Source organism: Kogia breviceps, chromosome 3 (genome assembly GCF_026419965.1).
Source record: "Kogia breviceps isolate mKogBre1 chromosome 3, mKogBre1 haplotype 1, whole genome shotgun sequence".
Lineage (NCBI taxonomy): Eukaryota > Metazoa > Chordata > Mammalia > Artiodactyla > Physeteridae > Kogia > Kogia breviceps.
Genome location: NC_081312.1, coordinates 104,765,400 through 104,782,028, shown reverse-complemented (window position 1 = coordinate 104,782,028; position 16,629 = coordinate 104,765,400). Strand labels below are relative to the sequence as shown.

At 41.7% G+C, this 16,629-nt stretch overlaps 1 protein-coding gene across 3 annotated transcripts in view; it reads left to right on the top strand.

Annotated features, from left to right (window-relative positions):
* Positions 1 to 3,593: 3,593 nt before the first annotated feature.
* Positions 3,594 to 16,629, top strand: part of UBE2Q2 (ubiquitin conjugating enzyme E2 Q2) — a 66,353-nt gene continuing 53,317 nt past the window's right edge. Inside the window, exons 1-2 of one of the 3 annotated variants that reach the window (XM_059058177.2) lie at positions 3,594 to 3,893; positions 15,540 to 15,641. In XM_059058177.2, coding sequence (XP_058914160.1) covers positions 3,705 to 3,893; positions 15,540 to 15,641 — 291 coding nt within the window. In that variant the 5' untranslated portion in view covers positions 3,594 to 3,704. The remainder of the gene's footprint in view (positions 3,894 to 15,539; positions 15,642 to 16,629) is intronic. The other 2 variants (XM_067029425.1, XM_067029424.1) reach the window with 2 other exon arrangements.

Below are 16,629 nucleotides of genomic sequence, written 5' to 3'. Positions count from 1 at the left end.
TGGAGCTGGAGCATGTCTGAGTTGGATGTGACTTGCCCCATGGAATTAATGGCACGCCAGATCTAGAATCTGGGTTTCCTGCCTCTTCTTCGTGGGCTACTTGACAGTTGTTTTTTTGTTTGTTTGTTTTTTTGCGATACGCGGGCCTCTCACTGTTGTGGCCTCTCCCGTTGCGGAGCACAGGCTCCGGACGCGCAGGCTCAGCGGCCATGGCTCACAGGCCCAGCCGCTCCGCGGCATGTGGGATCTTCCCGGACCGGGGCACAAACCCGTGTCCCCTGCATCAGCAGGCAGACTCTCAACCACTGCGCCACCAGGGAAGTTCTACTTGACAGTTTTAAACCCATTGTAATCTATTTTGTGCACTAATGCCAGATTAATCTTCTTAAAAGTGATGACTCTCACCAAATGAAACTGTAGTAGTCCCAGGTATTTCAGGGTTCCAAAATCCAGGCTCAAATAAAATCTCAACTCTATCTTCTTTTGTGCACCTTGCTGTACTATATAATCAGCTGGGCTCTTGGATGTTCTCTGAACATGGCCATACCTTTATGCAAATAATTTCTGGAATTAATTTCTTCCTCCTCTGATATGTCATAGTTCAGTAGTTTGAACCTCTTATCAAATGTGATCTGATGTTGTCTTTATTTATGGGTCTGTAGTAGACATTATGGTTGACTCCTCAATATCCATTCCACCCCAGATGACTGGAAGTCATGAATGATCCCATCCATTTACTTGTAATTGGTTTAGGGGTAGGCTTGCAACACATTTCTGTCCAATGACACAGAAGAGAAGTCAGCTGGGTATATTCTTGGAAAATCCCCATGTCTTGGAAGGAGACATGGAAGAAACAGCCCTTTCTGATTCTGGATATTGTTATGTATGGATATGACCTGCAAGGACAGCTCCAGTCACCTTGCTCTCAGCTTGACAAAGGAAATAGAGAGTCTGCGCTCTTGATATTATCAAAGCTTTAATCAACCAATCCTAGTGCCTGCCCTGATTCTGGACCTCCTATTACGTGAAGTAATATATTTCCTTATTGTCCAAGCCACTCTAAGTCACATTTTCCTGTTATTTGCACCAGGAAACAATGTTTTGTTTCTGATGCTAGATTTTAAGCTTCTTGAATTCAGGGACTGTATCTATTTACATTTCTAGCTCTCTTAGGGCTTGGAACACAGCAGATACTCAAAAAATGGGATTGTGAAATTAATATATATATATTTCTGAGATATAACTAGTAAAAGTGTTTGCAATTTATAAAGCTCTATTTTCTCATAGCAATTTAGAGATAACAAAATAAAGTTTAGATAGATTAAATAACTTATTCAGGGAATTTTATTTCTCAAAGTCATACCAAGTTCTGAACAATTTGTTCTCTTTGTCTCAAGTCCTTGCCTGTGACTGCCATGCCTGTTAGGGTCCCAAGAGTACTGGGGACTGAAGGAAAAAAAAGCAGCAAGCCATACTTGTGCTTAACCCAGCAATAATGCCAATACAGTATCCTAGTTATTTCTGGCTCAGGGCTCAGGACTGGAACCCCTTCTTCTCCCAGTCCCAGTTCATAGTAGTACCTCTAGGGCCAGGGCCAGGAATCCCCATAAATACAACACTTTACATGCAGAGGTATTTTCCTGGGAAGATGGATCATAGCTTTTATTAGATTCTCAGAGGGGTCTGTGACCCCTTGAAAGGCAATATAACATAATACAATATCTCAGAAGTAAATGAAAATAAAAACTTTTAAAATGTTCCCCATTCAGTGGACTTACTACCTCCCAGTGTTGTTCTGAATTTTGTTATCTAAAGGACCATTAGACAAGGGACCATTTGTAGATCATGAAGTAGGATACATTTAGGCACCAGAGAAGGCTAGGTACCTCCATTCAAGACCAGTGCAAAAGGAAAATGCAGAGCCCCTTGTTGGAAAATTATTAGCAGAGCATTAAACCAAGCACAAGGCCCTTCTAAGCCAGGACTCCTATGCAACTACAGGTTGCACACCCATGAAACTGGTCCTGCCTCTACGACATACCACTAAACACACTATTAATTACCTGCCCAATTATGTTATATTCCTTTGGACTGCCATGCAGTCCTCCATCCATTTTGGGAGCATCTAGAATATGCCAGGGATTGTGTTAAGTGCTGTGGATTCCAGATAGGAGCATACATTCATAACATTGGGTGTCTATTACATAAAAGGCCTTGTTCTAGGTTCTGGGACTATGGCTCTGCATAAGACATTCATGTTGGGCAGAAACAATAAATAAACAGGAAAAACATCAGATAGTGCCAGGTGATGAGAAAGAAATTAACATAGGATGATGTGATACAGGGTGACTATTTTATTTATTTTTAAACATCTTTATTGGAGTATAATTGCTTTATAATGGTGTGTTAGTTTCTGCTTTATAACAAAGTGAATCAGCTATAGATATACATATATCCCCATATCTCCTCCCTCTTGCCTCTCCCTCCCACCCTCCCTATCCCAACCCCGCTAGGCGGTCACAAAGCACCGAGCTGATCTCCCTGTGCTATGCAGCTGCTTCCCACTAGCTAGCTATTTTACATTTGGTAGTGTATATATGTTCATGTCTAGGTGGCTATTTTAGATTAGGTGGTCAGGGAGGCCCTTTCTGAGATGACATTTGAACTAAGACTTTACTGAAAATAGGCCAGCCCTGCCTCCATGGGAGGTGGAGAGAGTTATCTTAAGCTTGGGCAATGACAAAAGCTCAAGGCAGGAAAGAGGGAGAGAAAGTGAATGCCAGAGTGAACTGAGGTAGTGGGTAAGGGGAAGGGTGAAATTGCGAGAGGTGGGATGGAGCAGCCGGCAGAGACCAAATTATCATTTTTTGGTAAAAGGATTGTTTGAGAGCAAAGTAGTGAGCAGAGTCCGGCGAGAAGGTCCTGGCAGGAACTCAGGCAAAAGTGGTGGCTAGGTGACTAGGATGAGAATAGCGGAGATGAAGCTAGGTGGGCCGATACGAGTCCCGAATGCTCCCCGCAGCCCGCAGTCTCCCACCAGGGAGGGCCCGGGGCTGGGTCAGGTGAGTGGGTGGCCCGCTCGTACCCTCGCGGAGCACCGCCCCCAGGGGCCGGCACGCGTCCGCTGCCCCGCCGACGTGGCCGGCGCAGTAGGCCGCGCACATGTCTGGTCCATGGCTGGGGAACAGGGGCGCGCGAGGGTCTCAGGCTCCTGGTGATCAGAGGCCGGGGCGCCAGCTGGCCCGAGCCTGGCGTCCGCGGGCGCGAGCAGAGCAGCTGGACCGGGCGGAAGGGGGTTGGGTCACGGCGAGGAGGGGGCGGCCTGGCGGGTGCGCGCGCTAGCCGCGTGCACGCGCCGGGGCGGTGAGGGATGGGGGCGGGGCGGGGTGGGGGCAGCCCTTTCCCAGGAGGTAGCGGGGGCAGCCCTTTCCCAAGGCGGTAGCGGGGGTGGTGTCGCTGTTGCCCTTTTAAGCCGCGGGCAGCCGCCTCCTGCCGGTGGAGTCAGTTACAAAGGGAGCAGCCGCCCAGGCCGCCACACAGCCCCTCGCCATTTTCCAGCCCCGACCGACGCGGGCCGCTGCGGCGGGGAGAGGCGGAGCCGCGAGAGCGCGGCCCGGGCCGGCCCCGCGGGGCGGTCGCGGCCGTGACGGCGGCTCCGGGCCCGGCTCCCCTTCCGTACCCCTCCCGCCGGAGATGAGGGGAAGATGTCCGTGTCAGGGCTCAAGGCCGAGCTGAAGTTCCTGGCGTCCATCTTCGACAAGAACCACGAGAGATTCCGCATCGTCAGTTGGAAGCTGGACGAGCTGCATTGCCAGTTCCTGGTGCCGCCACCGGCGCCGCCGGGCAGCCCTCACTCCCCGCCGCCGCCGCTCACACTCCACTGCAACATCACGGTGAGGCGCCCGGCCGCAGCCCCGCAGGGCCGGGCCGGGGAGGAAAGGGGCGCCCAGAGTCCCCGGACAAAGGCGAGCCTGCCCCGGAGAGGCCCCTCGGACCCCCGGGCGGGGCGGATCCGCCCCTTTCCCGGGAGAAGGGCCCGGCCCAGCCCCGCCGGGACTGCGCGCGGCTCGGGTGGGAAGAGGCGGTTTGCTCGTTTCTCCGGCTCTTCCCGCCGGCCTGGGTTTGGGACTCCTGGCCCCTCTCGGCCCCCGTCGCCGCGCCCTGAGGTGGGAGACCGCAGCCGGCCGAGCCCTCGCTGGGTCGCGATGGCCGCCCAGAGCCAGGGGCCTGCCCCCGGGGCCGAGGTGCGGCAGGTCGGCTGTTGTTTGAGCCTCGGCGGGGCAGGCGAACGGCCCTCAAGTTTGAGCGCGTCCTTCTCCAGTGAGATTTCCCTGGTTCCGCGTATTCCCCCAATTATATTTTAAGTTTGTGTTTAAGGAAAAACTAACATTGAAAACTGACGCATTTGAGGAAAAAAAGTTTAGAATGCAGCCTCTGGCACTGTTTGAATTGTCCCCTTCCTGCTGGCCTGGCTCCGCGCTAACGCGTTTCCGAAGGCGCATTGGACCTTGGATGCGGCAGGTGTTCTGGGAGTATGTTTGTGCAGCCCCTCCTGTGGGTAAGCCGTTCAGATTAGGAGCTGGCGAAAGGAGATACGTGCCCAAGTCTGCTGCCCAGTAGGATTGTTTTATGTCACAAAGCCGAGAAGACCCGTTAAAGCTCACTCTTTAACTTCATCTGAAAGCTCGTCAGAAACGCGTAAAAAAAAAATTGAAATGTTAAATAAGTTTCTTCATAAAAGTGTATGATGAGGCTGTTCGTTGTGAAATAGACTTAGGGTATTGGTCCAAACTGCGGAATATGCCTCTTATAACAGGAGTTGAGGTTTCACATTCCTCTGTAAATATGGCTAAAACCGAGTCTGGCGTCTTTAAACTCCCTTTTGTTAAGTTAGTAGGTACTTAAGTGCCTACCCTGCAGCGTACCTGGTGCTCCGGAGTCTGTAAAAGCCTTGAAGTTATGATAATTAACATTAAAATAGTTTTCAGAATACTGGGGAGCAGGTGTATATTTCCGAAAAAAAAAAGTTCAGTAAAGAGCTGTACTCAGGTGTTCTGTTCTAGGCGCTGGTTTTGCACAACTGGGTAGCGCAGTCCCTGCTTTCAGAACTCAGTCTTCTTGGGGGAAGAGTTTTACACAACGAAGTGTGACCAAGTTCTGTGGTATCATCATGAAAGCCAAAGAGAGCAATTGACTTTGACTTTGGTGGTGGTGGTGGTGTCGCTTCAGAGAAGGCCTTGAGGAGAGGCTGATTGTGGAGTTGGGCTTTCACAGGTGAGTAGAATTTTGGAAGGGAGCGAAAGGGCATTTCAGGCAGAGGAAACTCCGTCCAAAAAAGACAGCAAAGCTTGAGAAAATGTGGATTGATTAGGAGTAGAGAAGTTATAATGAGACTTGAGAAGCCCAGGATTTAGGCTGGTGAAGGTGAAGATTTTCCAAGAATGGAAAACAGGAAGTAGTAATGAGCATGAAGTAGGTGATAATAAAGAGACTGGCTAGTCTGAATGATGATTATTCTGGTACAGGTTCAGGTATGGCCAGGAAAAAGTAGGGCTGGTTTCAATGATAGAGTGAACTTGTAGGCTTGTGGGGGAGATACTGAGTTAGTCAGGTAAGTGGGAAGATGTTTTTGCCATCCAGGACTTAGAGTGGTTCTCTACAGTGGGTGGCATTAGGAAAAGTGTGTGGTTTCGGTAATCCCAGTGGGGGTGGGATGGTGGTGTTGCTGTGCTGTGCTGGCATTTAGTGGCAGGGGTACAGGGATGCCAGATGTCTTGTAATGTTCAGGCAGTCTGCCACGATGGAGAATTATCCCACTTCAAATGCCAGCAGTGCCCTATTGAGAACCATATTGGAGGCTGATGGAGTCAGCTGCACAGAAAGATACTGAGTGATGACCTGGATTAGGAAGTGGAACAAGAAGTGAATTAGAGACACCTGGCAAAAGGAGGCTCTGGTGGGGACTAGTATAATGGTACCACTAATACAAACTATTCAAATTGAGATGTTAGGGCTTCCCTGGTGGCGCAGTGGTTGAGAGTCCGCCTGCCGATGCAGGAGACACGGGTTCGTGCCCTGGTCCGGGAGGATCCCACGTGCCGCGGAGCGGCTGGGCCCGTGAGCCATGGCCGCTGGGCCTGCGCGTCCGGAGCCTGTGCCCCGCAGCGGGGGAGGCCACAGCAGTGAGAGGCCCGCATACCGCAAAAAAAAAAAAAAAAAAAAAAAAAAAAAAAAAAAAAAAATTGAGATGTTAGTGAATTATGACACATTATCAGAACATAATTATCATGGTAGATGCTCAGTGTATACGAATGTGTGTTAACATTATTATGGAGAAATATCAAACATATAAGAAGTTGAATAGTGTGGAGAACCTCCATGTACCCGGCCTCAACAGTGATAAACTTTTGGCCAATCTTATTTCATCTATACCCCACCTCGGATTATTTTGAAGCAGATTCCAGACATATCACTTCATCTGTAAATATTTCCGTGTGTATCTCTAAAAGATAAAGACTCTTTACGCATGGCTGAGTTTTTAGATAAAATCAACATGGTTTGCTCTTGTTGATGCCATTTTCTTAGAGGGGAAGGAGCAAGGAAAAAATGGGGATGGATTTCATATGTCAGGACCTGTCTACTGTGTTTGATTTGCTATTCTCTAAGAAGTTTTAGCTCTTAAAAAATAATAATTTTGATCTATCTTTAAAAAAAACTTTTCCTCTTATTTCCGCTTATTCCCAGATATTTATTGAGCTCTTCTACATGCCAGGCCGTGTCTTCTCCATGCTTATCAAGAAGCATCCTTAGGCAGTTTCTGTAATGTTTGAGTGAATGATACCTCACTAGTTGTTTCCTTATACACCTGCATGTCAATTTCTGAGTAGTCCTCTAAAGATATTGTGCCCCCTTTTTCTTTCAGGCTTCTGCATCAGCAGTTTTTCCCATGTGGAATGTGCCCCTTACCCTACCCCAATCTGTCTTGACATGTCTGACCATCCCCAAAGGCTCTTCTAGTCATAAGCTGTTTATGCTGATATCTGTTTCCCTTCCTGTCTTCTATAGTCCTTAACTGTTTACTGCTTTGGTTATATTTTCTTAATATTCTATTATAATAGTTTTGGATTTTTTAAAAGTCTTTTATGGTGGCAGGAGGGAATATTCTATAGTTATATTTTTCCTCTTCCACTCACTAAATGCTCAGTAAATATTTGTACTATTGATTATATGGCCACCAGTTTAGCTATATTCTGTTTGAACAAAAATCTTAACTACCATGTAAGTTAATTGCCAAGAGTTGGTCAAAAGGGCAGAGAAAACATCAAGAAAGTGTCATGGGTAGTGCATAAATATTTAAAAGGCCACTTAGGGTTCGATAGGAAATCTACAGTTTGACTTCACATGAAAGCGTTTTAAGAAGTAAACAAAAAACAAAAACAAATCAAAGGGCTTCCCTGGTGGCGCAGTGGTTGAGAAATCCGCCTGCCGATGCAGGGGACACGGGTTCGTGCCCCGGTCCGGGAAGATCCCATATGCCGTGGAGCGGCTAGGCCCGTGAGCCATGGCCGCTGAGCCTGCGCATCCGGAGCCTGTGCTCCACAACGGGAGAGGCCACAGCAGTGAGAGGCCCGTGTACCGCAAAAGACAAAAAAAAAACCAAGACATAGATGTGTTACTCTTTAGGCCAAGGGAGTGAAGCTAATTTTTTTTTCTGTTTTATAAATTTGTCCTAATCTTAAATATGAAAGGGAAAGAGTGCTATTTTGAACTTCAAGGAGTCTTTTTTAACTTGTTTTCTGTGAACTTATGATATGAAAGTTTGTCATGCAAACTTAGAAGTATTGTCTTTCCATTTTCAGTAAATAGATCTAATTGCCAGTCAGTGCTAACATCCAGTTGTTATAATCACACCTAAAAGCAAAGCAGCTAGTTTTAATAACTTGTGCAGCCTTATTGGGAGCTAGTGTAGGACTTTGTTTTAGTTCTTTTGAAATATTTAGCATAACTTGGCAACTCCGTTACTCCTTTTATGGACTTCTTGGCATTTGGGAACTCTTGGTAGGGAATCGCTGTTTGAGAGTGAGGAATCCCCCCCAGGAAGTAAATTATCTGGTAAACAGATAAAAACCTCATAGTCCTTTATTATTTGTGTACCATAGATCATTACTCTTTCTGCCTGAGTGGCTATTTGTGGTGGAACATTTTTTAAATTAAATTTCTATTCATCATTGCCAGAAAGGTTACCCCCCTCCCCACCCTAACAGCAAGATACTAAATTAAAAATATTAGAGCTGAGAGTTTAGGAGACGGAAAAAAATTTAGTCTTTAGTCATTGGGACCTTAAGCAAATTACTACTTTCACTGTACTTTTCTATAAAATAGATAATACTTTTTGCCCCACATGAGAGCATGTATATAGGAAAGCTCTTTAACAGTGATAATGATCTCTACAAATATAAAAGTGATGGTGTCATTAGCGGCTGAATAACACTTTTGAAAATGCTTTTTAATAGCTTTTCATGGGAAATAAACCAGTGCTGTTAATTTCTTAATTTTTCTTGTTTCTAGTCTTTACATTGATAAAAAGTAGCCCAGAGAAGGTTATACAAAGGAAATAACAAAACTTGACTAAAGAGCCCAAGACCTTTTCTTTGGTCTACTCTCCTGGGACAGATTACTTTTCCAAATTGAACTCCTGGAGAATCTTTTGGAAGTATCACAGCTGTCATGTTAAGCACCTCAGTGGTACTTTCAGTCCAGAGGAATCATTGTTCCCATTCATTTGACCAATTTATAATATAGAGTCAAATTCCTAGTTGGTATCTCTCTTCCCTCATCCCCATTTTTATGCCCTTCCTTGAAAGGAACAGATACATGAAGAGAGGAGACTTAGATTTCCATTTTGTGAATGGTGTATCCTTTAGTAACTTGTTTTTTTTTGTTGTTGTTGTGAAACTTCCTTAGGCCTGGAAAAGGATAGTATTAGATAAATGTCAGCTAGTTGAGGGGTGGGGAATTGAATTTAAATAGTCCCTGCCAAATAAAGCATTACTGGAGAGCCACAGTGGTGAAGCAGAGGTCCTTTCTTCCAAGGCCATTGTAATAGTGTTCTGTGTTCTCTTCTGAAAGATCATTCTGAAAGACAACGCAGACTCAGAACCAAGGAAACCAGTGGTTTCTGCAGATTAGGTGGTTTGAATTCTCTTCAGCACTTTTGTTTTCTCTGCCTCAGTGCCTTTAGAATGATGTTTTGATTAGCTGTAATTTGCTATTCAAACAAACACTTAGGAATTTTTTTCAGATCACAGGGGTATATATGCATTTTTCTTTTACCAAATGTTAGTGTTTTCACTCTGCTTCTCTGGGCTCTGGTCATGTTAGATACTTAGTTGTATGTTGTTTACTTGTAAAATGATTATCAGGGAGCAGTCTCTTTTTCTTTTTTTTTTTTGTGGTATGCGGGCCTCTCATTGTTGTGGCCTCTCCCATTGCGGAGCGCAGGCTCCGGACGCACAGGCTCAGCGGCCATGGCTCACGGGCCCAGCCGCTCTGCGGCATGTGGGATCTTCCCGGACCGGGGCACGAACCCGTGTCCCCTGCATCGGCAGGCGGATTCTCAACCACTGCGCCACCAGGGAAGCCCTCTTTTTCTTTTTTTGGGGTAGCTTTTTTATGTTGTCAGGTCATTTAGAATTTTATTAAGCTACCATATGGTAATTCTGACAGTTTATTTCATTCTCCATCCCACATTTATTGAACAGTAAAGTGTGAAAACAGTGTTCCCTAGTTGTTCTCCAGAAGAATTAAAACTGTTATACCTTTGAACCTTCAACAAGAAGTATGTGTATCAATTTTCAAAAAAAGTTAGGATACAGCCATCTCCAAGGATTTCCTGTCATTTGGAAAGATACCAGAAACTGAGCATTCTGGCAGGCAGTTTTGCTGGCTGGTGCTTGATATAGAGCTACACATCGGTCTCTTCGTGGATTTATGTGGAAAAATAGGTAAAGAAAGCTATTTCTGAACAAGACAAACTCCTTAGGCAATGACAAGCAAAGAAGTTGGTTTGATTAACCTTGAGTTATGTTGCCTTAGATTAGGACAACACAACATTTTATGGTGGCAGTGGCCGTGGTGGTGAACTTCTTCGAAATTTGTCCACTTATGGTAACCTTTATGGTGGTGGTCACAGACAACTTCATCCTTCAAGCCTTAAAATCACTATAAAACTAATAGTAGAATTGAGGAAAAACATTGTCCCTGAGTAATTAGATGCTTAGATAATTGTCTAAAATTTTCATAAGTGGCGAGAAAGAGAGGTGTTAGAAGCACTTAAACATTTAATGTAAGGAAAGCTGCTTGAACTTACACTGGGATTTTAGAACATCTGTTGTTTAAAAATTGTATTTCATGGATCATTTTAAAGAGAAATAGTAAGGAAACTATCTTTTCAAGATTGATACAAAGCTTAGTTGTTAACCTTGTAAAAATTTAAAAGCTTGAGGTATATGAGAGGTTGAAAGCATTGATGCTTAGTTTTAAATATTGGTGATAATTTTAGACGCCTTTCAAAGTATGTAGATTGTCTTCTAAATATTACACTGAACAGGTCTTGACCATGATGTAAAATTTGTGCTGAAGATTCAGTTTCCAGAGGTTGTGGTAGTGGATATTTTATAATGTGGAAAATAAGACATTTAAGAAGTCTAAAAACCAGATAAGCAAAACTAGAAAAAAAATCACCTGTAATTCTACCACTCAGAAGACACCACTGTCAAAATTATGGTACTTATCTTGTCATCTGGTCATCTTTTTTCTCTTATGTTTATGCAGATTCCCTCTCCCTTTTAAAAAAATCAGGTTATTTTGTTATCTGATTTTTCACTCAGTAATATTGTAGACTTGTTTCATAAACTTACTCCTCCAGTGTTTTCAATTATCATGTGCTATTCTGTTATATGACTATAGCATTGAGTCAGTCATATCTCCTACTATCGATGGTTTCTGTTTTCTTCTATTTTAAGTAATGCTTTGAACATTAATAGCTAGAGCTAAATCCTTGTGCATATACGTAATATCCTTTGAAATTTTCCTAGAAGTGATAGCTTTCTGTTCTTGTTGATGAATTGGTTTTTGGAGATGTTGTAACAAATTATATTGTATAGGAACTTTTTTTTTTCTTACAGGCAGCAGCTTTTATTTATCAGATTGGTAAAAATGTTAGCAGGTGTGAAGTGAAATGGGCATTCTCACAGTCATGGCACAAAGTATAGTATAAATATCTATGACCCTCTAGAAAACAGTTTGGTTTCTTTTAACCCTCTCTATTTTGGCAAGATAAATGCTGACTACCCCGGTTGGCCAACATTGTCCTTGTGATGCTAGATCTCCAAGAAAGACGGCGGCTCTAGTCCCAGAGAAGACCCAGATTTGCCTGATTTAGCTCATCTGACAGCTAACCACTGGGAGTAGGATAGGCTGGTAGAGACCTGTGATCAGGTTTTGGGTCAAGGGAGGGAGGTAGGAAGATGGGAAGGAGATAGGAAAACTAACCTCAGTAGAACCACACATAGAATGATAACAGGATGTTTCTTCCAAGGAAGAAATTCTGAGAGTGAGGGGGAAAAAGGTTGGGGGATGGGGGGCAGGCAGCAGTTATCAAGGTTTTTGGAGTTAGGACTCTTTTACACTATTAAAAATATATTGAGGTCCCAAAGAGCTTTTGTTTATGTAGGTTATCTATCAATATTTATCATTAGAAATTAAAACAAATATTTAAAATATTCATTAAGATAAACTCATTACATGTTAATATAAATGTTTTTGTGGAAAATGACCTTATGTTCTAAACCAAAAAGTTTTAATGAGAATAGTGGCACAACTTTACATTTTTTGAGGTGAATCTCTTTGATGTCTGGTCTGTCATTTGCTTCTGCATTCAATCTGTGGTGATATGTTGTTCTGGTTGAAGTAATAGGAAGAAAATCCAGCCTCACACAGATACTTGGTTGGAAAAAGGAATATTGTAACAGCTATTTTAGATAGTTGTAGATACTCTTTCTGGATACTCTACCCAAACTTGTTTTTTTCTTGAACTTTGAATGGATCTTTTACCCATGATATTATGACATCATGCATTGGTCATTTGGAAAATATTGGTTCACTGAAATCTTCTAAATGTTGATACATTTCGTTAGGTGACATGAAAACATATTCATTAATATCACCATCAACCTCATCAGAATACTGTTAGGAAGCTGTCAGGCTCACAATGGTGGATACAGGTTTTGCAAAATTCTAATTTTTGCTTGAAAGCTTGAATTTTATCATTTGCAATAAATACTGTCCTGTGTTTTCCTTGAAATGACAGGCTCTCTTCATTCTTTCTGGAGAACACATCTATAAAAAATCCAAGTTGGAATAACCATTGTTTGTCATTCATTCTTTCAAGTGAAAATTGTGTCCTGTGAAAGTGGTTAATTCAGCTCACAACTGTCATACAAGTGCTTTTTCTCATGTGTTCTGTAGGAGTGCTCATGTGTGCTTCACATTTCATCACTTGCAATATTAAAAAGACATAAGGATTGAGATTTAGCAAAATAGCTGCCTCATCACAGACATTCATAAGTGAAATGCCTTTTTTTTTTTTTCTAAACACCTTGAATGAATGGTGGTGAATACCATGTCTTCAAGTATAGTTTGGTGTCACTGCCTTTATCTGTGCTAAGGTACCAGCAGTTAGTTTTACCCACCATTATGTCTGTACCATTGGTACAGATGTCAGTGTGAAAAAGGCAACTAACATCTTAGTATTCTTGTAGAAATAGTTTGGACCTAGGAGTCCAAGGGCCCCACTTGAGAACTGTTAACATAGTTGCTTAGACCTAGTATATATCCTGTCTTCATTTGTACAGGATTAGAAAAATATGGCATAGGTAGTAACTGATCTCAGTATTTCTTTTCTTTTTTTTGCAATTCTCATAATATGGTTTTGAGGGGTTTTAGTCCAGAGCAATAATTCATATATTTTCTTTTGCTTATGCAGAAGTTTAATCTACACAATGAACCTGAGAATTTAGTGCTTTTTTTTTTCTTTTAAGGCTAAAGAAAATACAAATCTAAAACAATAAAAATGGTTTAGGTGATGTGTTCTCAAACTAGGCTGAAGAATTTAAGGAAAATGTAATAAGTAATTCTCTTTAAGAATAGGATTAATTTTGAAGACAGTCTGTTTACCTTTTAGCCTTAAAGAGGGGACACAGTAAGAGTTTGAGGAATGAGACTACAAAAATAAACCACTACTGAATGGATATAATGATGTCCTACTTCAATACAGTTTTTCTTTCTTTAAAGAACATTTTGTAAAATGCTTTTAAAATAATCAGTTTCTGTGGCTCCAACTATATTATAATTGAGATTATAGTTCTCAAAGCAATGCTTCTTTAAACTGTTTCTGCAAAATTGTTGTTTCTCTATGACTAGAACCTAACTGTAGCTAATACTACTAATAATGGCTTTTCCCTAATATATAATAGAAAACAGTACAAATGAACAGAGTAAATGTCTGTTAATAGGTGGAAACATGTCATGCTTATTAGTGCATTAACTTTTAAAAATCAACACATGTAATTGTGCTTTTAAAAATATATATGTAGGGCGTCCCTGGTGGTGCAGTGGTTGAGAGTCCGCCTGCCGATGCAGGGGACACCGGTTCGTGCCCTGGTCCGGAAAGATCCCACATGCCGAGGAGCGGCTGGGTCCGTGAGCCATGGCCGCTGAACCTGCGCGTCCGGAGCCTGTGCTCCGCAACAGGAGAGGCCACAACACTGAGAGGCCCGCGTACCGCAAAAAAACAAAAAACAAACAAACAAAAATATAGATATATATAGATATATATAGTAATAGCATTTCTTGGTAATAGTTTGTGTGATGGAATAAAATATTGGAATTTTATGGTGTTTGAATTAGTTACATATTGCTCTGCAACAAGTTTAGCAGCTTAAAACAAAATTACCTCACAGTTTCTACGGGTCAAGAATCTGTGCAAGACTTACTTGGGTTCCCTGGCTCTGGGTCTCTGACAAGGCAGTCAGGGTGTTGGCTGGTGCTTCAGTCAACTCAAGGCTGGACAGGGAGACGCTCTGCCTCCAACTCATTCATGCAGTTGTTGGTAAGATTCATCTCCTCAGGCTGTTGGTCTGAGGACCTCAGATTCTAGCTGGCTCTTGGTCAGAGGCCTCTCTCAATCCCTTGCCAAGTGGATTTGGGCCTCTCCGTAGGGAGCTGCTTCCATCGGGGAGCAAGTGAAAGAGCAGGGGAGGGTGAGCAAGACAGAACTTCTCTTTTTATAACCTAATTTCAGAGGTGACATCCATTACTTTTATTGTATTCTGTTTGTTAAAAGTGAGTCTTCAGGCCTAGGGGAGGGAATTACATTGTACAAGGGTGTGACTACCAGGAGGTTAAGATTATTGGGGCCATTTTAGAGACAGCCTATTACAGTGTTCAAGAACATCATTGACCTCGATGAGCTGGAGCACACAGACAGTAGCTGTACAAGGAGAATGCCTGTCTCAGAGCCCAACTCCAGTGGCTAGTGAGCACTGAATGTAGCCCTAAGACAGCTGTGTTGCTGTTTGTTCTGCCTTTCTGACACCTTGCTGTATTTAAGAAGTAATCTTAACCTCATTTAAGAAATTTGTCCTTTAGAAGCTACAGTCTTCCTTGCAATCTAAGAAGGGATGGAAAATTATTAGGAAGAAGGCAAAATTAAATGGGATTGATTTTTAGGGACCACTTTTCTATTGGAGAGAAATCTCAAAGTAGCTTCTGTAATTACACTTACTCAGAAGGCAAGTAGTATAGTAGAAGATTTAAAAACTCATTTTTAACATTTGTAAGGATTTAAAAACGTGCCTAGATATGTATTCCTTTGCTTTATTTTAAAAATTCAGAGTTAGATCTCATCTAGATAAATCTTAGAAATGTAGTTTTATTATATTAAAAAAGGCAAAAAGTAGTATGGTTTAACTCTGTAGACTACTTCAAGGTTGGGGTTTTTTAGTTTTTGCTTTTCATTTGTTTTTGCTTTTTGAGGGATTTATTGTGATTCCAGATTTTAAAGCCCTTAAATGTTAACGCTGGTGAATCCAGGCCATGGTAGACTTTTCTTTGTAAAGGAAGGAAGCCTGTCTTCCTTGGCGCTTGCATACTTTTGATGAAACATAACTTTTGCAGTGTATTCTCTTCTGTTTGTTTTAAATCATACTGCTTACTGGGTAAAGTCCTTTTTTTTTTTTTTTTTAAGACTAATTATGTAACATGGAACAGGAAAGATTAAACTGTAAAACTTAATTTTTGTTTAAAAAAATCCATTAAAAATTTTGTTTCTCCAGACGTGGATTTTAATGTGTTACTTTTCTTTCCATGATATGTTTTACTTAAATTTGTGGTCATGTTGCTATTTAGTGGTGAGGTTTAATTGCATATCCAGGTTAGCCTGTCTGTAAATGTGTTTAACGTAGGTGTCTCTGTAACAGGAATCTTACCCATCTTCTTCACCAATATGGTTTGTGGACTCTGATGACCCAAATCTGACATCAGTTCTGGAACGTCTAGAAGACACTAAGAACAACAATTCGGTGAGAAAATAAGCCACACTACTTTTTTTTTTTCTCATGAACATGTAGAATTTAAGTGTTAAGAGGTAATATGATATAGAAGCCTGATTAATGATTATTTGATAACCTGGTTCTTAGCTCCTTTAAGATTTCTTTTTTGTTTGTCCTTCATATTCTACTCTTTAATACCTGGTTTTTCAGTTTTATTCCCCATAGGTATAGTCTTAATTTAGATCAGGAACTAGGTGGTCTCTTTTCCATGAATCCTAATCATTAAACTAAGCAGGCCTTTTTGTTTGGGACCACTAGCCAAGGTAGGAAGTAGAAAAAGGGAAAAAGACCAAGGTAGATGTGAGGGGGAAATAATGACAGAATGACGCCAATTGCTGTTTCTGTCAAGAGTCTATAACTCTGAGGTAAAAGTCAAAGGTATATAAATAAAGTTATTTTCTAATATATAAAACAATCTAACTTTCCATTTTAGAAACCTAGTTTCTTTGATTATAAAACTGTAAGTGACCATTTTGAGAGAACTAATATAATTAAAAACAAAACAAAAAAAGGAAAATAGAAATCTTATTTTCTCTACCTGATACAACCATTGTTGACATGATGGCTATTTTTTATCAGTATTTTTTTCACTTGCTAGTAAAATACACATACTCTTATACATATGTTTAAATAGTTGAGGTTATATTTTGTATAATTTAAATGCTTTTTTAAAGTTAACATTTTCATTACATTTTTCCATGATGTCACAAAGTCCTTATAGAAAAATACCAATTATTATTTGCAGGTGACATGATTGTTTACCTTAAAGAAAAATCCAAAGGAGTCAGCTGAAAAAGCAATTTTTAAGATGACTGGTTAAAAGTTCTATTATATAAAAATCAAGTTTTTCCAAATATCAGCTATAATCAGAAAATATGGTGGACAAGTATTTTATTGACAACTCTAATCAAATTTAAAAAATTAAACACCTAGGAATAAGGTTAGGTGTGCAGGTTTT